General features: G+C 41.7%; 1 protein-coding gene across 1 annotated transcript in view; it reads right to left on the bottom strand.

The window, feature by feature from the left end:
- ADAMTS18 (ADAM metallopeptidase with thrombospondin type 1 motif 18) overlaps window positions 1-26607 on the bottom strand; it is a 102535-nt gene that overhangs the window by 29595 nt on the left and 46333 nt on the right. Inside the window, exons 9-16 of the mRNA XM_087728725.1 lie at window positions 19848-19985; window positions 19592-19745; window positions 17883-17978; window positions 16768-16916; window positions 8855-9027; window positions 7789-7919; window positions 6795-6918; window positions 5666-5910 (exon numbers count right to left, since the gene is read on the bottom strand). Coding sequence (XP_087584851.1) covers window positions 5666-5910; window positions 6795-6918; window positions 7789-7919; window positions 8855-9027; window positions 16768-16916; window positions 17883-17978; window positions 19592-19745; window positions 19848-19985 — 1210 coding nt within the window. The remainder of the gene's footprint in view (window positions 1-5665; window positions 5911-6794; window positions 6919-7788; window positions 7920-8854; window positions 9028-16767; window positions 16917-17882; window positions 17979-19591; window positions 19746-19847; window positions 19986-26607) is intronic.

Here is a 26607-nt window from a genome sequence, read left to right as displayed (position 1 = left end):
ATAGGTATCTATTTCTTTCCTCTTCCTCAGTATTTTGTTGTTAGTAGCAAAGTCGTGTCTGACTCATTGCGACTCCATGGACAATGTTCTTCCAGGCCTTCCTGTCCTCTACCATCCTGGAGTCCATTTAAGCTCACGCCAACTGCTTCGGTGACTCCATCCAGCCACCTCATTCTCTGTTGTCCCCCTCTTCTTTTGCCCTCCATCGTTCCCAGCATTAGGCTCTTCTCCAGGGAGTCCTTCCTTCTCATTAGGTGGCCAAAGGATTTGAGTTTCATCTTCAGGATCTGGCCTTCTAAAGAGCAATCAGGGTTCATCTCCTCTAGGACTGACCGGTTTGATCACCTTGCAATCCAAGGAGCTCACAGGAGTATTTACCAAGTATTTACTCAGTAAATACTCAGGAGTATTTATTCAGTATTTATTCAGGTACAAATAGTTATCTACATTGTCAAGTCAGTTGAGCAATTATTTTAACACGTATGTCAACACTTCCTTAAATATGTCAACCTCTTATAGAGATTTTACTGACAATTATGCAGCTGGATCTGAGCTGCCAGTCATTTCATTGAAGATACATTCTGAATCTATGTTCTGAGATTTGCTGCACCAGCAAATACAGAATTAAACTACAGAGCAATTATAGGCATGAAGAATAATTTTTCACATCCCGCAAACAAAGCCATTGAATGAGAGAATAGGAGAGCTATTAGACAGGTTGGGACACAGTTAAGGAAGGAAGAAAAGAAGGAAGGAAGCTGAAACCACTGAACATGTTAGGAGTTTTGCCCAAACTGATTTTGGTGCTGTTTCTGAACAATTCAAAATAGGAGAATCGGTTAGCAAAGTGAGTAGAGAAAGGTATAATATGCATCCATAAGGAACTCAGGCCTCATCAAAAAGAGTGAAACATAGTTTCTCGGAGTTGCATTATGAGGCTGTTCATTTTTTTAAAAAAAACAGTTTTCCTCTAATGCAGTGTTGGCAAACCTTTTCGGCCCCAAGTGCCAAAACAGGAGCGCGTGCATGGGTGGAGGAGTGCCAAAAACTGGAAAAGCAGTTACCCGGTGTGCATTTGTGCACCAGGAAGCTGACCTTCCAGTTTCCAGCACACGAATGCGCTCCGGTCACCTGCTCTTCCGGTTTCAGGCGCTCCCGTGCAGTCGAAGACCAGCTGGCCAGTGGGCATGTGTGCACACCGGAACCTGGAAGAGCAACGGGTGATGTCTGGCATGGCCAGAGAGATGCTCTGTGTGCCACTTCTGGCACGCATGCCACAGATTCGCCATCACTGCTCTAATGCATACCTAGGTTAATCAAGGGTAAGGGAGTCACATAAAAAATATACATCGGCATGCAAAGTCGAAATTATATGTATGCACTCTTCCTTACTGATGGCTGGTGGGACAGAGGATGTTGTATCTCAATTGCAGGGTCTCAATTTTTACAAGTTAGCCACGCCCACCCGGTCACATGGCTGGCAAGTCACTCCCACCCGGTCACATGGCCAGCAAGCCACTCCCACAAAGCAGGCCACACCTACAGAAGAGGTTCTAAAAAAATTTGAAACCCACCACTGTCTAGTGCTGTTTATATTTCACAGCTGGGATGGCCGTGAAATGCTGCATTTAAAAGAGCTTCCAGTGACCTAGGCAATACAACAACAGATCCAGGTAAAAAAGTTAAAATGACAGGTCCTTCACCCCATCCCACTGTGACAGAAAAAAAGAAAACATTTTGGAGGAGGATGGTTTCCAGAAGTCAGACAGCACTATAATGAAATTTGCCAAGAACCTTTCTGAACCTGCATGTTAGGCAGCAAACAGGATGTTGGGATCAGCCCATGTTATCTTGCTTTTATTCATTGAATTTGAATCAAAGATAAAACTTGCCAGGAAAGTTGAATTGTTTCCAGGGCAGAATGGGAGATCAGGTAACCAGAAGCAAAAGAAAGAAAGAAAGAAAGAAAGAAAGAAAGAAAGAAAGAAAGAAAGAAAGAAAGAAAGAAAGAAAGAAAGAAAGAAAGAAAGAAAGAAAGAAAGAAAGAAAGAAAGAAAGAAAAGAGGAACAATATTTCCCTACAATCTTTACGGAATATTTTCTATGAAACCATATTCAGGCACTTTAAAAGGATTTTCACACAAAAAAAGATTTCTTGAAATCTCTTAACGTAAGAAGGCGTTACATGCCCCTTATTTTGTTGGGAAGACTTTTCATTGCAAACTTTAAACATAATATGAACAACTCAGAATTCACCCAACCCTGCATCAACAGATTAACAGAGTTGGAAGGGACCTTGTAGATCACCCCCGCTCAAAGAGGAGACCCCACTGCATTTCTGACAAATGGCAGCCCAATCTCTTCTTGAAAGTCTCAAGTGATGAAGCTCCCACAACTTCTGAAATCAAGCTGTTCCACTGGTTGATTGTTCTCACTGTCAGAAAGTTCCTCCTTATTTCTAGGTTGAATCTCTCCTTGGTCAGTTTCCTCCATTATTCCTTGTCTGGCCTTCAGGTGCTTTGGAAAATAGCTTGGCCCCCTCCTCTCTGTGGCAGGCCCTCAAAAATTGGAAGACTGCTATCAAGTCTCCCCTGGTCCTTCTCTTCACTAGACTAGCCAGGCCCAGTTCCTGTAACCATTCTTCATATGTTTTAGTCTCCAGTCCCCTATAATGTATTATCCCTGTACAAGGCATTAGGGAAAAAGTAACTTTTTACAAATTTCTTCCTTTTTTAAAAGTTTCTCATTTTTATTTCTCACCCTGTGTTCCTTTATAAGCACCATGCGGTAAATAGACTTGTTTAAAGCATGGAGCACATCTACCCTCCTTCACTGAATCAGAACGTTTTTATGCTTTACAATGAATTTACATCTGTGTCTCATAAATTGGCTTCTACTCTGACCAAAACACATCCTCTTTAGGGGAAATCAAAACTAATTTGTCAACCAGTAGCTAACAATAAAAGTAGAGCTTAGAAAGCCCCCATTGCAGTTTATTCAGTAATTGCTAAACTATCAAAAATGTCCTTCTACCAGATTTCCTTCTTCCCTGTTGACAAGATGAGAAGCCATCAGAATGATTTATTGATTTTAATTAGCCAAACCTTTCCCAGTTTGAAAGTACATTCTTTTTCTGTTGAATGATTGCCACTTTAAGCATTCCATCCATCTCTTACGGTTTACAGTAGAGAACACACTTATTTTACAGTGGGCTTTGTAATTTACTTGTTCAACGGTGGACAGGTTTTTGAAGCTGTGATGCACATATTAATTCTGTGAGATGTCATGATCTTTTTTTAAAAAAAACTTTAGTTGCCTCTCCATATGGTAGCAACATCCGGAAAGATAGAAACAGATGGTTTGATTAAATCAGCGTTATTCTTACCTCTACAGTGGCTGCAGAAACTGAGTATTCAGTATAAAGATATATGATATAGGACAGTAATACCATATGGCTCAAAAGGGACTCTGACATAAATTTCATTTCCATGATTCTTTTTCTCTGATTGCGTTTGTCATCTAAAGCAGGGTGTGACAGTCTGCTTCAGTGAGTTGCCTTATTATCTTTTCTTCTTTCTAAGATGTTAATTTTGAAGGCTGGATTGTAATAAAAACAGTAATAACTTCCTGTCCAGCCAGCCTCTAGCCCATAATTTTTAGAACAAGTACTAAAAATTAAAACCAAATGACCTTAAATTACCTTCACCAGAATCCTCCCCCCAACCCAGAAAAACCACTTAACTGGATTGCAATAATAATAAAAATATTTCGCATGTCTTCACTTAAGAAGACACAACTATATTACCAAAACCATATGCCAAAGACTGGTATTACTTACATGGCCAGATTATAGCTGCTCTAATTTAGCACATATCCATAACATGACTTCTATTTTCTCCTCCAGTCATAATCATGGATTTTAGAGTTTTAGAAATAAGCTATATATCAGTTTCCCATCTTTAGTAAACTCATATTGTCTGCATGTTTGCATCTTTAGAAATGATGGCCACGAAAATTGTTTCCTAGGTTTATTGATTGTATTTACATCCAAATTTTCCTCTGTGAGATTAAGGTGGCTAGGGAAGTCTCTCCTATTTTTTCTCCTTGCACAACAACCCTGGGAAGGTTTTTGCAGTGTTGGACGCTTCCCAGGTCTCCTAAACTTTGATTAACCCCACAGCAAAATATCACAGGAGAAGCTTTTCCATCAGCCTTTTTCTGATTAGCAAACTACAGCAGCCAGGGAGGTCTTAGGATGAAAAAGACAGAAAGCTACACCACTGTTCTTCAGTGTTTCACATGATAATTAACTTGATTGGTTTTATTGCATTTTATTTGCTCAACCTACAAGCCCCTCCAATTACCCAAATGGCTTTCGGTGACATGCAGCTAGGGGGTGAAATTCAGCAGGTTGTGACAGGTTCTAGAGAACCGGTAGTGGAAATTTTGAGTCATTCAGAGAACTGGCAAATGCCAGAGTGGGGTGGGAATGGAGATTTTGCAGTATCCTTCCCCTGCCACACCCACTAAGTCACGCCCACCAAGCCACACCCACAGAACTAGTAGTAAAAAAAATTGAATTTCACTACTGCATGCAGCATATGAAAATTCTCAAGACAAGTAGAAAGAAATTAATAGATTGCAACAACAATAGCAATTCATGTTTATTATTTCAACAGAAGGAGCAAGAAACAAAATCTCAGGGTCAGATCAGGTTCAGAAAGCTCCTTGACCCAAATTGTAAGACTTTTTTTCCATCGGGTAACCAAAAGATATCAACCCCCTTTTTGAAGATTAATTGATATCTCTGAAATGTCTGCAAGCCCAGAGATTTCAGATACATCAGTTAAGGAAACAGAGCTTGCCCATTGTCAATTTTTAAAAAGCTTTATGATTTTCTGTTACATCCAAAGGAGGATTATTAATTCATTCTGCAGGATCCAATCTGGGTCGGTGGTGCAGAGTGTGAGTGTAACACACTGCTAGGGAGAAGTTCGCTGAGGATGGGCTCCAGCCAGGGATAGGCTTAAAAATTACTAGCAAGAGGTTCTCTGCCCAGTTGCTGGCTGGGCGTGGGTGTGGGTGTGGTGGGTGTGGCCTAGTTGGCCTCCTGCACCACAGTGGGAGCGACATATTTTTGCCGTCCCTGGCCTCTGGAGGCTTTCCATGGGCCTCCGGGAGGGCGAAAACAGCCTTCCCAGGCTCCAAAGGCCCTCTGGAGGCCAGAAACGGGCCCATTTCCGGTCTTCTCGAACTTCCTGTAGGTCCGTTTTTTGCCCTCTCCAAGCCTCCATGCATGCCCTGCACTTACCTGCATCCAAATCAGGCCACCTAGGAACTCTTGGGAGGGGAGGGGCCGGCCAGCCAGGACTGGGATTTGCAGAGTCTCTGAACTGCATAGAATCTTAGCTAGATGTTCTCCTGAACCCCTGCAAACCCTTAGCAGCCCACCCCTGGCTCTAGCATAAGTCCAAAGGTTTTGAAAACTAAACTTCTGGTCCTGGTGACTGACCCAGATTGAATCCTGCAACATTATTCTGGGACAGGTATATTCACTTTTGTTCATGACAATTGATTCTGGTGGACAATTGCTATACCAAACTAGATTTTGTCAGGATATTTCTAAAACAAACTTCAGGAAGAAAAGAAAGAGCAGCACACCTACTTCAAAGATGAGTGTCTCATTAGTTGGGCCAGATGCGGACAGCTTCTCTGGATGGCTAAAAGGCCGCTGATAATCAAACATTGTTCCGGCAAAGTAAAATTTTCCAGGCCAGTCAACTGTCCAGTCCTTGGTTAGGTAATATTTCTTATTCAAATTGTGGACTGCAAGATAGCTGTTAGAGATTAGCAATTCTTGGATTTCAATACTGCGAGCTCCTGCAGGAATTGTTACAATGGGATAATAATCTAGAAACAGAAAAAGATCAGTTGGTTACAGCCAGTGGTGGGATTCAAATAATTTAACAACCGGTTGTCTGCCCTAATGATTTCTTCCAACAACCAGTTCACTAAACTATTCAGAAAGTTAACAACCGATTCTCTCAAAGTGGTGCGAATTGGCTGAATCCCACCACTGGTTACAGCTGTGTCTGAAACATTACCAGATTGTTGGGGACAATATGCTGACTCTGTAAACCGCTTAAAGAGGGATGTAAAGCCCCATGAAATGGTATATAAGTCTAAGTGCTATTACTAGTTCAACAGTGGAACGTCTGTAGAGATTCTCAGTCATCCAGGTCATGGTTGTCCCAAAGGTGCTTTTTTCAGGAGGCAACTGGACTTTCTTGTTTTTTTTCTTTGGAAGACATTTAGCTTCTTATCCAGAGAAACAGAGCTGAAGAAGCTTCTTGGATGCAAAACGAAATGTCTTTCAAAGAAAAAAACAAGAAACTCAACAGTGGAATCCATTTCCCAAGAACTGGTGAGTTACGCTTTGCTGGATAGTGTCTAGAAGAAGAATGGCCAAACAGCATTAGTCAGAGATGTGTTAAACTGATGCCTCCAGGGACTGCATGGTTAAACAGTTCTTCCAGCTTTAGGATTCTATCATTTTAAGACCTCCAACTGCACATGCAAAGGGGTTTTTTTCCCAGCAAGCATCTACAATATTCATTGGGGCAACAATTACTTGTTCTGCAGGATATCTGGGATGGTAGCTACTAAACCAGTCTGCCTCCCAGCTTGGGTTTTCCAAATAAATATTTAGTGGAAAGCATACAAAGACAGTAATGCAAGGGAAAAACAATTATGAAAAGCATTGACTTAATGACACAGGGATATTATTTTCTTACTGTTAGTTTTATGCTGGGTTAAATAATGGCCTGAGTAGAATGTACATGAAGAATTGTCTCCTTTGCAAACTCCACAAGCATCCAAAGCAGCTTTGGATCCAAGGCGATGATCACACCCCACTTGCTACAACAACAACAGAGAATGAGAGAAAGATCAACAGGTAGAAGAAAGCTGTTGCCTGTCTTTCTATCCATCTGTCTGTCCATCATTTATGAAAGCTCTGCTGCTCCTTTACTTGAAAAAGAAGCTAGTGGATTCATTCAACATCTAAGCAGTCTAAACAGTGGCTGTTAAAGCTTACCTGATATATACTGCCTCCAAAACACATATGATATTATGACTTGGTTCACACAACTTGGTAAGACGTTGGCTGAGGTTTATATGCTAATCCTAAAAACTACTTAACCTTGTTTTAGGTGAGTCTACTGTGCAGGGCATGCCTATTTTACTAATCCATCAGAAGCAGCTCTATAAGATGTTCAACAGAGAATTGTTTAACTTAGAGGTCAGCAACATTTGCAACAGACACAAAGTGATGCTGCAAGCAAAGTATATATGCTTTACATCTGAGCTAAAAGTTTTATACTGAACTAGCCGATAACTAGCTGTTGCCCAGGTATTTATTTATAGGGAAAAAATGTCCAGACCAAATGTAATTTCTAATGTTGGATTTCCCCCCTTAACAGAAGGAGCCCCCTTGTAGAGTACTCTGAAGCCATTACCATGGAAACTCCACTGTGTTGTACAGTAGAAGCCATTTTAAGGCACAACAGGCTGTATCTTAACAGAACACACACCCCAAGGGGTTTTAGGGGTGTCTTACGCCCACAGTATTTGTTTCCAGAGAGTAAGTCATCTGTGTACCAAGTTTGGTTGAAATTGCTCAAGGTGTTCCAGAGTTATGCTGGAACAAACACACACAAACACACACACACACACACAAACACACAGTTGTTTTTATATAGATAGCTAGAATGCTGAGTTTCATCTTACTTCACAAACCCCATCAATGCACACATCTTCTTTATACAGTGAGCAGGGGGTGCCATCCTTTACTCGGTTCGACATGGCGAAGAAAAAGTCAAAATCTTCTGCTGTACAGTAGAGTTTGCAGCGATCTTCCTCTGAAAAGAGACCAAAATGTCCAATACAATATTCTGGCCTGAAGATTTGCTGACCAGACAGCAATACAACGGAAGAACCAAAACACCTATGCTGTATTCATACTCCTTTGAACTACTTGGTAGTCTCCAATATCTTTTAACATGGGTTGAAGCAGCTTTTCTGATTTCCACTTCCACCAAATCTGCAAATTTGATTTACTAATCCCTAGATTGTAACTGAATAGCTGGGATCATCTTTTTCAAGGTAAGTTCTTAGATGAAGATCACTTGTGCAAGGCTGCCATCTTACAAAGTTGGGCGGTAAGCATGCAATTATCAAGGACAGATTATTTTCTGTCAAGTTATTCATTGTACAAAATTATCAATGAGTGTCAGCCTTAATTTTTAAACATCTTTTTGAAGTGGTGCATATTTTCAAGGTGGTGCGTTGGTTTGAAGGCTCGGGTTCCAACACCTGAAATGCTGCTTCATAAAGAAATACAAAGAAAATGTCAAGCTGGACTAGAAAACCTCCAAGCTCCCACGATGGCGAATCTATGGCACACGTGCCAGAGGTGGCACATAGAGCCCTCTCTGCTGGCACGTATGCCATTGCCCTAGGTCAGATCTCTGTGGCATTTCTTTCATGAGCTTCTGTTTCCCTGCAAACAACGAGACAGAAGCTCACAAAAGAAAAAGATCTTACTTCTTGTTGCACTGCCAGTGTTGGGATGCCCCACCTCCCACCAACCAGCTGGTCTTTGGGTCTCTGGTGCGCATGTGTGCATGTCCACGCATGTGTACATTCACGCACGGACATACCTTTCCGTTTGGGCATGCACATGTGCGCAGTTTGGGCACTCAGTGTCTAAAAGGTTCGCCATTACTGGTCTATTCTATTCTATTCCATTCCACTCCACTCTATTCTCCAAAATATTTTATTTTAACTGGTTCACCTTCTACTTTGGTGTAGGGTTTCCATTTATAGTACCATCCACGGAAAGGTTTGCTATTATACTCAGCACACTGCTGGGCTCGGAAGTCTGGACTGTTTGATGCACAGAGCTGAGTGTTGCAAAGCTGATAAATGCGACTTGAGCCTTGGCAAAATTTGCCACCATGCTGAGGTCTGTAAAAGAAAAAGAAAATCCATTTGCAATAACAAATATGGAATAAATAATTAACTGCTGGATGCATTAGCATCATACCAGCTTCTATTATTTAATATAAATTTAAAAAGTAAAAAAAAACACCAAATAATTTAAATCTATGGTGACCTGCATGAAATTGCGGGTTTTGTTTCATTTGTCTAAACAATAAATCTAGTATAGTTTAAGTTCAGAAAAAAACAACCCAAGAACAATCTGCTATTCAATACCTGATTGCTTGCTGAATAACATTGCTGATCAACCAGAAAAATTCTCATGTATTAGGCATGTATACATAGGGCTAATTTATCTTATCTTCTGTGTCTGCGATACAAAGGGACCATTGAATGCATGCAAGCATATGAATCAAATCAAAATTTGCTAAACCAGTCTCAGATCTTTCAATCACTCTCTTCTTTCCTTTCCTTTCCTTTCCTTCCCTTCCCTTTTAACTTAAAAGTATCACTGGGTGGGAGGTCTCCTTTTGACCTGGGCTTAAATTGAGGTCCTGGCCTATCATGTCTTCCATCAAAAATTCCCCAAAGCTGCCTTGCTAGGCAGAACCTCCTATCTTTGACCTGTTGTGGAAAAACTATGCTTTTTAAAACTGGGATATAATTTAGTTCAGCCGGAGAAACGGTTCCTAGCATATTTCACAATTCCAGAGTCATCCTGTAGCAATATCTGGAATATGGCTGTTGTGGCTCACCAGCGGCCGGCAGAGCTAGTAGCAGATTCAGACAGTGAGGAAGTTGGGGAGGATGGGCCAGTCCTGGAGTCTGGGGAAGGCTCTGATGAGGGCTCTGCGTTGAAGGCAGAGAGGGGGCCAGGGCCATCCAACAGTTATCAGCTGCCTTCAGAGTGAGACATCAGTGAGGCAGACAAACAACGGGAGTCTGTTCCCAGTGTGTGCATGCGCAGAGTTGCCAGATGAAGGGAACAGATAAAGAACAGGGGTCGACTTGGGTGTAAGGCCACAGGTGGATGGTGAATGGCCCCTCCCATAGGGAATAAAAGAGGAGTGAAAAGGGAGGGGTGTTTGCAGGAGACAATTACTTCATTTCTGCATTCTTGCCAAGTATTGAGGCGTTTGAAAGATATTGGCCTGGCCACTCTCCAAGCCTGATAAAGGTCGGTAATTGTGAGCTATCTTGAAAGACTGTGGGAGAGGAAAGACTTTGCTGGAGAGGAATCCACTGTAAATTAAATAAAAGGGGTTTATCGGGACGAGGACTCGGCTTTGCTGCCTATATCAGAACAATGATTGTGCCAGAACTGTTTTAGATTCCTTCCCCCAAACACACACAAACATATTTTTTCTCCCCTGGGATGTTTTTCTACTTATTGTCAGGGTGCTTCTGAATTTATCTTGTTGCTGTTTTTCTTAATGGAGATGATGGAAGCTGCTATTACAGGTATAGTCTTGCCATGCTGAAACCTTCTTGTGCTTAGATTTCCAAATCAGAAAAGGCCCTATGGGGGAAATCTCCTTCCTGATATCATCTCTTGAGTTGTTGTTGTTGTTGAATCAAGGAGAATGTAGACTAATAGCGATATGACTAATATAATGCTGCACAGGATGGTCCCCCATGCCTCTTGGCTACCTACTGGTGAAAATACATGGAAAAAACAGCACACTCTACCCATAAGCATTTCAGTGGATTTCTTTTCATCTTTGAAAGAAATTTCAGAAGTGGTTTCTCTTCCACCACAATAAACTTTTAAAATGGGGGAGCATTTTTTGATGCAAAAAAAATGACACTAGCCTGGAAAATCTCCAGGGTTGGACTCCTAATTTAAACCAAAAAATCAGCTGGGGACACATTTTGCTTACATACATACACACACACACACACACACACACACACACACACACACACACACACACACACACCATCTTGCTGCATATATTTACAACGTCCAGCAGCTCTTTTAGGAAAGGGGGCTATAAAACCATGTTGAGCCATGGTGGCGCAGTGGTTAGAGTGCAGTACTGCAGGCTACTCCTGCTGACTGCCGGCTGACTGCAGTTTGGCAGTTCAAATCTCACCAGGCTCCAGATTGACTCAGCCTTCCATCCTCTCAAGGTGGGTAAAATGAGGACCCAGATTGTTGGGGGCAAGAGGCTGACTCTGTAAACCACTTAGAGAGGGATGTAAAGCACTATAAAGCGGTATATACGTGATAGTGCTATCTTGTATGAGTTTTTGTTTTTTACGAAGCATTGTAAAATCTGATGTTTTGCTGCAATTTTGAGATATATATTGGCTTAACTAGTTACACTAGTTACCTCAACTTGCAATTGTAATGGGACCAGAATTTTGATGGTTAAGTAAGGTAGTTGGGTGAGTTACACACAATTTTATGACCTTTTTTTATTATGGCTGTTAAACAGATCGCTACACTTGTTAAGTGAATCGCACAGGTCGTTAAAGGAATCCTGCTCCCACCTCATTGACTTTGCTTGTTGGAAACCAGCTGGATGACTCGACCATTGGAAATACATGCCGATTGACAAGCATTCAAATTTTGATCCTATGAGGATGCTATGATGATCATAAGCGTGAGGATCAGTCTTAAGTCACCTTTTTTATTTCAAACATTCACTAAACAAATGTGTCATCCCTGTAGCCATTTTTGGAGCATCTTCAGGGCTGCCACAGTAAGGCCAGTTGGAGCTGTGGGAATGGGAGGTAAAGTTAGCTGGGGGGGGGGGAGAGATGTGTAGCCAAAATAACTTTCTTTCCCATGGGAGTCAAGGACGCTCCATCAGGTGTTGAAGAGGCGTGGACCAAAGCTCCCTGAAGATGGGACTGCGACCTGATTGGACCCACATGATGGACGTGTGACATGGGGGCAAGAACTTTGAGTTTTTATTTGGGTGGGGAAAACCTCGGGCCCTTCGGAGTTGTGTTTCCCCAGCTGTGCCAATATGACAGTCCTAATACTTTGATGAACTACCAGCACTCAAGAGTCTTGATTGCCTTGGGTCTGTTACTTGGAACCCTGACAAAATGATAAGAAGGCAAGGGCTACATACAGTATATTGAATTTCTACTTGTGACATAAGCAGTGATGGGATGCTGCTAGTTCAGACCCAAACCAGTAGTTCCAAGCACTGGTTGCCCCCCCCCCCCACTGCCCCGACACTATCTGGTCATAGATATATCACCTTCTGGCTCACTCGCCCCGCCCTGCACTCAAGCCTCTCTTTTGTGTGTCTCTCCCACTCTGCTAACTGTGACTCTAACAGGTGCACAGGAAGCCGCCTCTATCGAAAAAGCCTTGTTTTGGGAGTTGCACACAAGTGCAGAAAGCGTGCGCTCACGTTTTCGGTGAACCAGTTGTTAAAGTATGTGCAGCCCACCTCTGGACATAAATGGTTCTAGACTGACCAAAACTGAGTTAAGGTTAATGGCTCCATATCACTGATCACACTGTTGGTTTTCCCAGTTGCAATGTATGGCTGTGAAAGTTGGACCATAAGAAAGGCTGAACACCAAAGAACTGAGGCCTTTGAACTTTGGTGTTGGAGAAGACTCCTGTGAGTCCCTTGGACTGCAAGGCAGTCAGTCCTAGAGGATATCATTCCGGATTGCTCTTTAGAAGGCCAGATCCTGAAGAGAAAACTCAAATACTTTGGCCACCCAACAAGAAAGAAGGACTCAATGGAGAAGAGCCTAATGCTGGGAAAGATGGAGGGCAAAAGAAGAAGGGGATTACAGAGAATGAGAGGGTGGATGGAGTCACCGAAGCAGTAGATGTGAGCTTAAATGGACTCCAGGGGATGCTAGAGGACAAGAAGGCCTGGAGGAATGTTGTCCATAGGGCCATGATGGGTTGGACACGACTTCGCAACTAACAACAAAAAATAACTGTTCATTTATTCAGTAAATAAACATCGTCCAGTTTTTAGAGCTATGCCATTTTTCACCTGCACACAATTCCTAAATATACAGGCCATGAAGTTACCCCTGGGCTAGATTTGGTTGAGTTGATCCAGGTTTTCTTTCCTTGTATAAAATTGCACAGATACATTAGGAAGAAATGTTCAGATCAACACATAATATTTATCTGAGAAATGATGCCTAAATCCTTATATTGTTAGTCATCACTAGAAGCTAAGCCTATTACAAACCACTTGCCATCATCTCACAATATGCTATTCAGTTAAATCCATCATGGAAAGAACTTGCTAACATATGCAAGATAGGAGCCCAGGTGCCATTTGCACAATCTAAGACTCATCTATTTGCAAAACAAGATGGAACTTGTTGCCCGGGTTTCCAGGAGTTTAATGCTATAACACCGATTTGTTGAAGAGGAAAGAAACTTTCTTCCTTTTGCTAAGGAATTTGAGAAAATATGCGCTCCCCTAAACAAGTGATCTGAAACAATGAATTTCCTTTTGGATAAAAATTGTGAACTCTTTTGGAACACAGCAACCTTCAACTGAATAGTCCAGTCTTAAACTGTGTGGTGGCTAAGACACTGAGCTTGTTGATCAGAAAGATCGGCAGTTCTGCAGTTTGAATCTCTAGCGCCGCATAATGGAGTGAGCTCCCGTTACTTGTCCCAGCTTCTGCCAGTTCGAAAGCAAGTAGAAAATGCAAGTAGAAAAAGAGGAACCACCTTTGGTGGGAAGGTAACAGTCTTCTGTGCACCTTCAGCATTTAGTCATGCTGGCCACGTGACCACAGAGACGTCTTCAGACAGTGCTGGCTCTTTGGCTTTGAAACGGAGATGAGCACCGTCTCCTAGAGTCAGGAACGAGTAGCACATATGTGCAAGGGGAACCTTTACTTTTAGACAAGTGATATGAAACAATGAATTTCCTTTTTGGATAGAAATTGTGAATTCTTTGGGAGCACAGAAACCTTCAACTGAATAGTCCAGTCTTAAAACTTCTTGGACAAGTTAATTGTAGCTAGTATTCCAAAAGTTTTACTCTACTTTTCCCAAAAATATCTTTCTGCAATAAATCTACTATATGTCCTAAAAGACACAGTATAGATGAGAAATGTACAAGAAGGGACAGAATATAAGGCTGTTTAAGTTACAGTGAAGTAAAGTGAAGATTTAGAAGTATTTTTATACAGTTACAAAAATATTAGAAATAGGGCATTCTCTGATTTCTAATGCACTCAATGAAGAAAGATTCAGGACTGATAAAAGGAAACACCTCTTAAAATAAGATTAAGATTAAGCTGTGAATTCAATGCCTTTAAATGTGGTGTCAGCTACCCATTGGAGAAGAAGGAGAACACACAAGAAGAAGGAGAAAGAGAATCAGAATTGGCTACAAATCTTAATTAGCTTTTGAGGTCCGTCAACTGCTTCCTGAATCATGGCCAGCATATTTTACATATCAACCATAGGAGAAGAGGAGAGAAATAAAAACAGCTGTGAATTTTGCAAATGCACCTGGCTGACCACAGTGCATGAAAATGATAAATGTGACCTGATGTAGCCTCAGGACCCTTTTTGTAGGGCACACTATCTTTTTCATCAGTGGATGACAGAGTTATTTTTCAGATAATTTATGGAGGGCAGATTTGCTCCATGATTATTATCCAGATTACAGGATGCTACTGAACAAAGTTTTGCAAGTAATATCAGTGAAAGCCACATGTTTTCTGCATTGCTTGTGGATTTCTAAGAACATTTAACTGCTGCATGAAACAGGTGGTTGAACTAAACCGAGCTGAAGTAAAACATAAGCATACTATAAGCAAGAAATTTAAATCAAAGCCAATTGTAGAAACGTAGAAACATAAATTTATACAAGATTGCGTTAATATTACTTTTAACGTGATACCACTAATGAGTTTATTAAAAATGAGGTTTAAAAATGCAATGCTTAGATGAACGTAGCTATTAAAAGGGATGATTAATTTTTAATAAAATTCTTTGTATTCAGTGTATGTCTGTGTATATGTTGTGTGTGTATAAAACACTCTGATGGAGCGCAGGAGTTCATGGCTTCCATGACAGCCATGGGCTTGACCCAAGTAATTTGGGGCCCGACTCACTCGGCGGGTCACATGCTCGACCTCGTATTCCTCTCGGAGCAGTGGAGTTGTGATCTTGGTTTGAGGGGTAGTGAGATCTTACCCCTGTCATGGTCGGACCACTACCTACTGAGACTTGACTTTCGGAGACCAAACCCCCACTGTAGGGAGGAGGAACCGATTAGGTGGTTCCACCCCAGGCGACTTATGGACCCTTCGGGCTTTCAGACGGAGCTTGGCGTTGTTCCTGATACCCTCGCCCGCAGTCCGGCGGAGACTCTGGTTGCTGCTTGGAATTCAGCAGCGGCAGGGGCTCTTCATTTCATTTTTTTTTCATTTTATTTGACATTTATAGGCCGCCCTTTTCCCTGAGGGGACTCAGGGCGGCTTACAATTTGTAGGAAGGGAGTGCAAGACAAAACATGAAAAGAAAACGTGAAATATAATAAAATAAAACAATAAAACACAACATTCATTCAGCATTCGGGTGGGGCGAGATTAGGGTCTTATCCCCAGGCCTGACGGGATAGCCAGATCTTAAGGGCTGTGCGGAAGGTCTGGACGGTGGTTAGGGTACGAATCTCCACGGGGAGATCATTCCAAAGCATCGGAGCTGCTACTGAGAAGGCTCTCCTCCACGTAGTCACCAGTCGGCACTGACTGGCGGATGGAATTCGAAGGAGGCCTACTCTATGTGATCTGATGGGATGGAGGGAGGTAATCGGCAGAAGGCGGTCTCTCAAATAGTCAGATCCACTACCATGGAGGGCTTTATGAATGGTAAGTAGCACCTTGAAGCGCACCCGGAGATCAACAGGTAGCCAGCGCAGCTCACGGAGGATCGGTGTTATGTGGGCGAACCGTGGTGCGCCCACGATCACTCGCGCGGCTGCATTCTGGACTAGCTGAAGTCGCCGGATGCTCTTCAAGGGCAGCCCCATGTAGAGCACATTGCAGTATTCCAGCCTAGAGATCACAAGGGCTCGAGTGACTGTTGTGAGGGCCTCCCGATTCAGGTAGGGCTGCAACTGGCGTACCAGGCAAACCTGGGCAAATGCCCCCCTGGTCACAGCTGACAAATGATGGTCAAAAGTCAGCTGTGGGTCCAGGAGGACTCCCAAGTTGCGGACCCTGTCTGAGGGGTGTAAATTTTGACCCCCCCAGCCTGAGTGATGGAACGCTGGCCAAATTGTTGGGAGGGAAACACAACAGCCACTCGGTCTTGTCTGGGTTGAGTACCAGTTTGTTAGCTCTCATCCAGTTCTTAACGGCCTCAAGACCCCGGTTCATCACATCCACCGCTTCATTGAGTTGGCACGGGGCGGACAGATACAACTGTGTGTCGTCCGCGTATTGATGGTATTTTATCCCGTGCCTCCGAATGATCTCGCCCAGCGGTTTCATGTATATGTTAAATAGTAGGGGGGATAACAAGGGCGCGAGTGACTGTTGTGAGGGCCTCCTGGTTCAGGTAGGGACGCAACTGGTGCACCAGGCGAACCCAGGTGGATGGACGGACGGACGGACGGACGGACAGACGGATGGAAGAAGGAAGGAAGAAGGGAGGGAGGGAAGGAGAATGGATGGATAGATAGATAGATAGATAGATAGATAGATAGATAGATAGATAGATAGATGATAGATATTTAAAAAAAGAATGCTATTGTCACCTACAAGAATTACAGACAAAGAACAGAAATAGGGCCTTACTTGGGATTGTTGCAATGTCTCTCTTGGTATGTGACTCCTCCCCCACAAGTCCGAGAACAGTCTGACCACCTAGACCATGCTGACCACTGGCCATTCACAGGTTTGGGACCATGGTCTCCAAATAGTACACATTGGCCCCTTCGACACCACTGAAGGAAAGAGGAATAGAGCAAACATGTTTTGTTAGGATGATTGATTATCAATGAATCAAAGTATGAGTTAGAAGCAAACATACCTTTCAGGGGAAGGGAAGGTGAGGGTTGGAATGAGAGATGGTATTCAGCAGGTTCTGACCAGTTCTGGAGAACCGGTAGCGGAAATTTTGAGTAGTTACAAAAACCGGCAAATACCACCGCTGACTGGCCCCGCCTCCATCTATTCTCTGCCTCCCAAGTCCCAGGGAGGGAATGGGGATTTTGTGGTAACCTTCCCCTGGAGTGGGGTGGGAATGGAGATTTTACAGTATCCTTCCCCTGCCATGCCCACCAAGACACACGCACCAAGCCATGCCACGCCCACCAAGCCACAGAACCGGTAAAAAAAGTTGAATTCCAACACTGGTTGGAATAGGTGGAAAAGACAAGTGATGTGTGAAAAAAATAGGTAATGGAAATTAAGGATGAGGAGAAAAGTGGCACAGTAGTAAATTGCAGAGTTTAATTATCTCTACTCATTCTCCCTATGATGAATGAGGAGGAGGAGGAGGAGGAGGATCTGCTTATCAGCTCTGATTTTAAACATAAATACTTAAGTATGAACACTTTCACATTACAGATATACATAAATCATAACATCACAAAGGAGTTCACTACTTCTGTCAGCGAATGGCGGAGTTTGTCTATAAGCATAACTATGAACATACTAACTATGAGACTGATGCTGGGACTGCTTGTTCTGGCCCATCTGATGTGTCTCCCACATCCACCAAGAAGGACCTGGAACCTGGATTTTGATCCCGAGATGCAAATGCATTCTTTAAAAGTATCCAAGACAAATCTAGGGCATAGCATTCTATTAGATTCCATGTTCAAAACAAGTAACTACCTACTACCCAAAAAAAACCTCCATTCCAGCCCTGAAGAGGTGTGCATTCTATTGCAGTTTCTGTAACTTACCATGTTTATTCCACACAGTGTCCCTTCTGCAGCAGGCATAAACTTTGTCTCACATCGATGGCCAACTTTATGGCACCAGAGTGATTTGCATATATCCTGAGTATATTTTTGTAAGGACGGAGGGAGGGAAAGAGAGAGAGAGAGAGATGTTATCACTTTTAGTTCTCATATTCAAAGTAAACCAGAATTTTCACTCCAAGTTTTGTTCTTTTAGAAACAGTATGATCTATGCAATGTATATTGTCAAGCATTTTACTGTTTCTACAGTTTTATTCTTCAGTTTTTACTAGGTTGTAAGGTTATAACGTTTCCCAATGGCTCAGCAGGTGGAAGCACCTAGCTGACCTTGGCTGATTTCGGAACAGGATCAAAACTCATTAAGAGCCAAGGTGGCGCAGTGCAGTACTGCAGGCCACTTCAGCTGACTGTTATCTGCAGTTCAGTGGTTCTAATCTCACCGGCTCAAGGTTGACTCAGCCTTCCATCCTTCCGAGGTGGGTGAAATGAGGACCCAGACTGTGGGGGCGATATGCTGACTCTGTAAACCACTTAGAGAGGGCTGAAAGCCCTATGAAGCGGTATATAAGTCTAACTGCTATTGCTATATTAGCCCTTGGATAAGAAACTTCCTGAGAAACAGTTTGTTGGCTAGACCAAGAGTTGAGACAAACGTTTGAAATTTTGTTAAGAAAGCTACCCAAATGCCCTGACCAGGAGTCCAGCTGGACTGAATAGATTTTTATCTTGACCTCCCTCCAATTTGTATCTGCATATCCTAAAAATTGAGCTTAATTCCCATGATTGATAGATGCCAGGAATGAGTTGGGAAACTGAGGCATTCCTATTCCCTGACTCTCATCATCCTCCACAACATGAGGACACACAGTCAATGTATACTCTCTGTTGTGACCCACCAGAGCTGGCAGACAATTCAAACAGTGAGGAGGTTGGGTTAGAGTCCTAGAGTCTGGGGAAGGCTCTGATGAGGGCTCTGCATCGGAGGCAGAAGGGGGGCAGAGCCATATGCCAATTATCTGCTGCCTTCAGAGTCAGACATCAATGAGACAAACAGTTGGAGCCTGTTCCCAGTGGGTGCATGCACAGAGTTGCCAGACGAAGGGAGCAGCTAAAGAACAGGGGTCAACTTGGGAGTCAGGCCACAGGTGGATGATGAATGGCTCCTCTAAGAGGAAATAAAAGAGGAGCGAAAGGGGAGTGGAGTTTGCAGGAGACAATTAGTTTGCTTAATTGGTTTGTGACTCTCCAAGACTCCTTGCCAAGTTTTGCAGATATCGGCCTGGCAGCTCTCCAAACCAGATAAGGTCTGTGACTGTAAATCCTCTCTTGAAAGACTTTGCTGGATGTGAATGAGCAGAATTCACAGTGAATCGATAAAAGGGGTTTTTGTTGGGACAAGGAACATGCTCTTGGGTAGCCTAGGTCAGAACACTCCCTACAATTACAATTTTCTTCCTTCCAATCCTTTTCCTGCAGTTCTGTGGGCCCCTTTGACTTCCAACCAAAGCATTACCTTCAAAGCAAGCCATGGCTTTTCCCAACCATTTGAAGATTTAGAAACCATGGAGACCCTGGAGCTGCTTGGAACCCCTCCATTCATTCATTCATAAACCTCATTGTTCTTCTGCAGTGCAAGTTCTAACACTGTCAGGAAATTGCAATTAAAAAAAAAAAACCACATTGAAAAGTACCTTCACGAAACTCAAGTTGCAGAGTTTTGCTTTTGCTCCAAACTGCCACTTGCATTGTGTATCAGCATCATAGATCTGCCCTGGGAGTTTATCGGGATACTTGTATTGTCCAGCTTGTTTGGGCTCATCTATCAGACAAGCTGCCTGAGCAGTGCTGTGGGAGGGAAAAAGCAGCAACCACCTAAAAGCTTTGTTCTTCCACAAAAACCGGTTCCAGATTTGGAAAAAAAATGTAATTCTCTAGCCTTGAACTTACTTGAGAAACTTGTTAAGGTACTGCCGGCTACACACCGACCATGAAAACACTCCATTGTTGCCTATGAGAGTGGGAGACATGATGTTACCTTCAGCTTTTCGACAAGGGTTTCCTTCTCCGTCGTGAATCATGCCAAAACTGGGCACCCCAGCAGGGGGAAAAAAAGAAAAGAAATCAATTTATTACAGCACCAAGGCCAGATACAATAGAATATTTCATAGTAGAATTGCTGCCTACTTGTAGTATATGTGTAATAGAAAGGCAGGTGAACAAATTAACAGGGTTGGAAGGGACCTTATAGGTCATCTAGTCCAACACACACACCCCACTCAAGCAGGAGACCCTACACCATTTCTGACGAATGGCAGTCTAATCTCTTCTTGAAAGGCTCAAGTGATGGAGCCCCCACAACTTCCGAAGGCAACTTCTGTTCCATGGGTTGATTGTTCTCACTGTCAGAAAGTTCCTCCTTATTTCTAGGTTGAATCTCTCCTGGGTCAGTTTCCATCCATTATTCCTTGTCCGGCCTTTAGGTGCCTTGGAAAATAGCTTGACCCACTCCTCTGGAATAAAAACTTAATATACTTATGATACTAAGTCATCATCATTACTGAGAATTCTGCAAACTGAACTCTGACATATCTGGAGGACGCCGCCTTATGGAAGCTTCTCTGGGTTATCTAAGATCACAATGTTTTAAGACCAGAATTCTGCCTTGTGAACTAACTTATTGACTTAAAACACCAGACTGATCTATTAGTTATGCCTTTGAAATGGTTGTGGGAAACTGAAGTTCAACCCAACCATACTTGATATTTCAAAAATAGCGGTGGGGGTAGTGCAGGCCATAGTGAAATTCCTTGGAAGAAGAGTGATGTGTGAAACTAAATAAATGCTTAGTTGAAGACTATAAGCATACATTTCTCTTGAAATGCCCCCATATTATTTTGCAAAGCTGGTGGTGATTATTGACACAAAACAGCCATCTCGGTGATGGAATCTGGACTTTAGCATTTCTCTTCAGAGAAGATTTGCTTGCCCCATTAATCATTTGGCATCTAAAGCCATTAACAGGGCAAGACCTTATTGTTGTAAAAGGTATTTGGGACAGAGATCAATTGGCTTATGCTCATGTACAGCATTAGATTCCTACTGTTGTTAGTGCAATACTCACATTCATTTAGTGCTATTCTATATATTCTCCTTTCTCCCAAACAGCCTTGTCAAAGTTTTAGAGATGGAAAAGTTGGAAAGAGGGGAGTAAATGAATGGACTTTGAATTTTTTTTAAAAAAAAATCATGTGCCTTCTTCTGTTGCTACATCTATTGATCCCAGTAAATGCTAAATATGATGACACAAAAATTGTACTCAGATGACACACTGTTTGATTGATGATGCAAGATTTTTTATGGAGAAAAAATAAATAAATTTTTTTTATATAAAAAATGGTTGAGGTTGAGAATCACTGATCTAAGGGAAGGGATGGTGGCCTTGTTTGTACAAATAGCACAACCGTTTCTTCCATTTCCTAAGAGAATAAATCATTTAAATTATGGAATCTCCATCAATATTATCCACCCCCACAAGTTGGATAGAGAATTTGGGGATATTACCGATGCTCCCCTCCAGTTTTTTAAGCCTCTGGCTTCCATACAAATATGTTTTATACATTTTCTTTACTATAATTTTTCTGGTAAAATCCCCAACAAAAATATTTTAGGTTTTAAGGCAATATGTTGTTGTATCATTTTTTCCAGCCACATATGTATTTTAGTCCAATTTTTTTTTTTGCTTCTGTGCAGGTCCACCACATGTGAAAGTATGAGCCCGGTGTCTGGTGGCATTTCCAACATTTAGCTGATTCATCTTTAAACATCTTCCCCAGTCTTGCCTATTTCCAAATATGGATGTTCTATTAAAACTTATAAGATTTATTTTAAAAAAAACTACCTATCATTGTTTCAAAGGTTCTCTCCCCTTCATAATTACTATCTGACTGCTAATAGGCTCATTAGGCAGCACTTCTAAAGGATTGTATGCCTCTAGGCATGTGCAGACCATTGCTGCCAATTTCCCATATTATTCAGCTGGAAAGGTGCATGCTTGGACAAACGACAGTGGGGGAATTTCCTAGCAGTTATTGGCAAATGAATGAACCTCAGTCTTTCCAAGATCCTTTTTTTTTTTTTTGGAAGGCATTTCTTAAATCCTTCCTGTCCGGATATCAACAGTGATATGAAAGAGAAAGTTAGGAAAAGGAGCAAAAGGAGAAGAAAAAACTCAGAAGGAATGTCATCTGTCTCTCAAACTCTCATTAATTTTAATAAGGGTATTGGAGGGTGATAACAGAATATTCTTATGTCAAAATGTCACTTCCTGGATGGTTTTGGACCAGTGATTCTCTCTCAGCCCAGGGAAAAATGGAGAAGGGTATACGATGTACATTTGACTTGATCTTCTGGAGAAAAGCTAGAGAAAGCTTTTAAATCTTTTAAATAGAATAGAATAGAAGTGTGATTGGACACACAAGGAATTTGTCTTTGGTCCATAAGCTCTCAGTGTACATAAAAAGACAAGATACATTCATCAAGAATCATGAAGTATACTTAATGATAATCATAGGATACAAATCATACTAGGAAACAATCAATATAAATCATAAGGATTCAAGCAACAAAGTTATAGTCATACAGTCATAAGTGGGAGGGGATGGTGATAGGAATGATGAGAAGATTAGTTGTAATGCAGATTTAGTGAATACTTTGCCAGTGTTGAGGGAATTATTTGTTTAGCAGAGTGATGTAACTGAAATAAGCCAGCATACTTCAATGTTGGGGACAAAATAACGCACCATTCTGTACACAGAACTGAATGATGTGAGAAATAGGCAATCATTAACATTTTTGTCTTTAAAAAAAAAAGATCTCCGAGAAGCAAAGAGATATAATCCTTCCATTCCCCCACCCCCATCCAGTCAGAACTGATGAAACTTCTTGGATGAGAAGTGAAACATTTTCTTCCTCAAGGAAAAAAAAACATAGTCTAGTTGCCTTTTGAAAAAGAATCTTTGAGACAACCATGACCTGGATGACTGAGCATCTCCATAGACATCTTCTAACAAGGTATATAACTTCATCTGACCATTCAATCCACTATTAACATAAGCCATGAAAATGTTAATATCGCCCTACAGCAAAACCATCTTAAAAACAACCAACAATTATTATGATCATATCACCAAAGCATACAAACCAACCCAGGCCCTCAAAAACACCTTAAGCAAAACAAAAGAGCCAGTAGCTGCAGAAGAAAAAAGCAGGAATCATCGAAAACATCTAGCATAAAGACTATAAAAACATCAATAGGCAGAAGACTAGAGCACATCCATGAACACCAGCTAACAGTCAGAAGACAACTTCTTAATTTCACAGCACATGGACAGATTTAAGCATAGTTTCAAACTGAGAGCATCCTACTAAATTTAAAAAAACAACACTAGGAAAGTCCTGGAAGCCTGGTACAGAGAAATCAACCATCTACAGGCACATAGAAATGTAGGAAGTTAAAACCCACCCCTCTCCTAGAAAATGAAATATTTTAGGAAACATTAAAAAGGCAGAATATTTCCCCTAAAAGAGAAGTAGAAACTCAGGAAAGCAGAAACTCAGCCCCCACTTTGTCAATGGGCCATTAAGGCCTGAGCCAGAGAAACATGCTTTTAGCCAGGAAACAGACTCACTCTTAATAGCTCTCCCCACCTTTGCCAATGGGCCATTAAGGCCTGAGCCAGCCTATTCTACATAACCAAGATCTACCCCATCTCATTGCACTTCATTGCACCTCCAACCAAGTTTCAACCAAACTTAGCACACAATCTACAAGGCTAGCTATGACATCTGACAACAACCAATCAGAATATATTTCTTACAAAGGAACAGGAAACAAAGGTGGGGCTACAGAGAGGGCATAAAACCAGGGGCTCTCAGCATTTCTGCTCAGGAACTCAAGCCATGTGATCCTGTCCACCATTAAACCATCTTTCCAAACAGCCTCCATGTTTCCAGTGTCCCAGAAGGACATTTCTTCCAACAGAAATAAACAACATTTACATAACATTCAAAATAGATAACAGATAATCTAAAAAGAAAACAAAAAGACCAGAACACTGCCTCTCCAGCAATTCACACCTGAATAAGCAGTGATTAACATCAGACAAACAATGAAAGAGTAAACAATAGCCTAATCAAGGAACCACTAAGGAGAAAACAACATTCCCACCAGTTCTGTTAGAGCAGGATACTGTATATAAATAAGCCATGTTATGTTCACAGGCATTCAATTGCTAACCTTTCTGGTATGTACTACAAGTGTGTAAAAACTGTATCTCAATCAAACTATAAAAAAGGGAATATGTGTTAAAGAAAACTACATATAAAAATGTCCTGGCCTCATTGCTAAGTAGGTCATTCCTTTAACAGCATACAAATTGGATACATAAAGAAATACATGGCTGAATCTCTGGATAATCCCTGTTTTTTCTGACCTGGCCTCTGGATTAACATCTCTCTTCACTTTCCCTCACCCTGTGATTGTGTCTCATGGTTGTGGCCTATCAGTTTGTTTTGCCACTTATCTACCGATGATCTGATCCAGAGACCATGAAGGGACCAACCAATCACTGTTATCATAACATGACTCTTGAGAAAAAGAAGGGTAGAATTATATCACAATAGGATTAACCAATCTGTGCTGATTAAGCAGACTTTTGAAAGGGAAAAAAATTGATTCTGAGAAGAAGGCTGTGGGCATGTCTCAATTGTAATGAGTGTGTGTCCCCCATAGTTCTTTCCCTACCCTCCCCCAAGTCACAAAACCGTGCACAACTCAATTCAAAAGGTGCAAGGACTGAATTCCGACACTCATTTTTTATGGTTCGCCTCCCACCCGCCCACCGAAACAACGCCTGGCAAAAATTAGCACTGGGTTAGGATTAGTCTTTTAATTCCTCATTTCCTTTCAGATGAAGAGGAATCAGTCAAAGGGCCACTCATGCAGACATGAGGTCAGAGCTGTGTGTTTACAGAGTCAGGACTGAATAGTTTGGAACAGCTCATGCAGAATTGGGGATTCACCTAGCATGTGAAGACTGCAGCTTGGCTGTTGATAAATTTTTTAAAAAAGGATGAGCTGAATGGAGCTGTCAACCAACAAAGGAGCGCTTCTGTGTGGGAGACATTTCCATAGAGCCTCCTCACAAAGGGACATTTGGGTTTAATCTTGATACCATGCTCAAAGCCATGGTTAGATGCTAGAGAACCCATGGGAATGCAGGGGTATGAAGGACCTTCTCTCTTGTCTCAATATGTCCCTTGCTGGTCCTTATTATAAATGATAAGTGGAAAACAATAGATGTTAAAAATCTCAAATGTGTAATAAAATGCAATCTAAATAGCTGTGTGAATGAAAGGACTACAACACAACTCTTCCAATGTAGGAAGATAAATGAACTTAATGAAACAAGAAAGTACCTATTTAACCCAGCATCTTTGTTAAATCTTCATTAAATAAATTTTAATCAACTCCAGCCATCAAGGGATATTTTAAAAAGTAGCCTAGGTCTATGGAGACAAGCCTTTTAGAAAAACAAACAAACTAACATTCCAATATTCTGAATAATATAACAAATCTTTCAAGAAACATGTATGTTGCAGTGGTGGGTTTCCATTATTTTTACTACTGGTTTGCCTGTGCACACACCTGCGCTTGTGCGTGATGTTTCTGTGCATGCGCAGAAGCTTCCAGACAGGTAGGTGGAGCCTCCCGACAACGACACTACCAGTTCACCCGATCCAAGCCGAACCAGCAAAAACCCATGTCTTGGTATGTTTTAAACCAAATGTATCTGATAATCAAGTCTATAATTCACAGTTTTATTCTTGGCAAAATTAAGAGAATGCATATCAAATGCATTCTCTACATTGCTAGAGAATCAAGTTCATAATGCAAATACCAAGCCATTGCATTTGTGAGAAAGGAGTCCCAACTGATTTTTCTTTCAAATTGGGGGACCAGTGCCCATATTTTTTCAAATGTTGATGCTTCCCCCAAAGTCATATCAATATTTGGAGGCAAATTGTCTCTTTGGGGCGGCTCCCACTTAAATATTAAGCTAGACTTTCATACATCAATTTTGAATTTTAACTATCCTCTCAAGTTTCTCTGTAACCTTTGGTGATTAAAGATATTGCATTCTCCTTCTCTTATAATGCCACTATAAAGATAAAGGTTCCCCTCGCACATATGTGCTAGTTGTTCCCAACTCTAGGGGGAAGTGCTCATCTTCATTTCAAAGCTGAAGAGCCAGTGCTGTCCAAAGACGTCTCTGTAGTCATGTAGCCGGCATGACTAAATGCCAAAGGTGCATGGAATGCTGTTACCTTCTCACCAAAGGTGGCTCCTATTTTTCTACTTGCATTTTTACATGCTTTCGAACTGGTAGGTTGGCAGAAGCTGGGACAAGTAACAGAAGCTCACTCTGTTACGTGGCGCTAGGGATTCAAACTGCCGAACTGCCGACCTTTCTGATCAACAAACTCAGTGTCTTAGCCACTGAGCCACCACATCCCTTTGTGGTTATATTGCTACTATAAAAGGCAATAAAACCCTATGACCAGATCTCCAAAACCAAAATTTATATCAAACTGGGCATTAATAGCCCAGAGCACCATGTTAAGATTACAATGAATTAAAAGCATTTAT

The sequence above is a fragment of the Thamnophis sirtalis genome, unplaced genomic scaffold, assembly GCF_051295495.1.
Source record: "Thamnophis sirtalis isolate CommonGarterSnake01/CBP01778 unplaced genomic scaffold, rThaSir2_p1.2 scaffold_14, whole genome shotgun sequence".
NCBI lineage: Eukaryota > Metazoa > Chordata > Lepidosauria > Squamata > Natricidae > Thamnophis > Thamnophis sirtalis.
The sequence above is the reverse complement of the archived record's forward strand: the minus strand, read 5'-3'. Positions and strand labels throughout refer to the sequence as shown.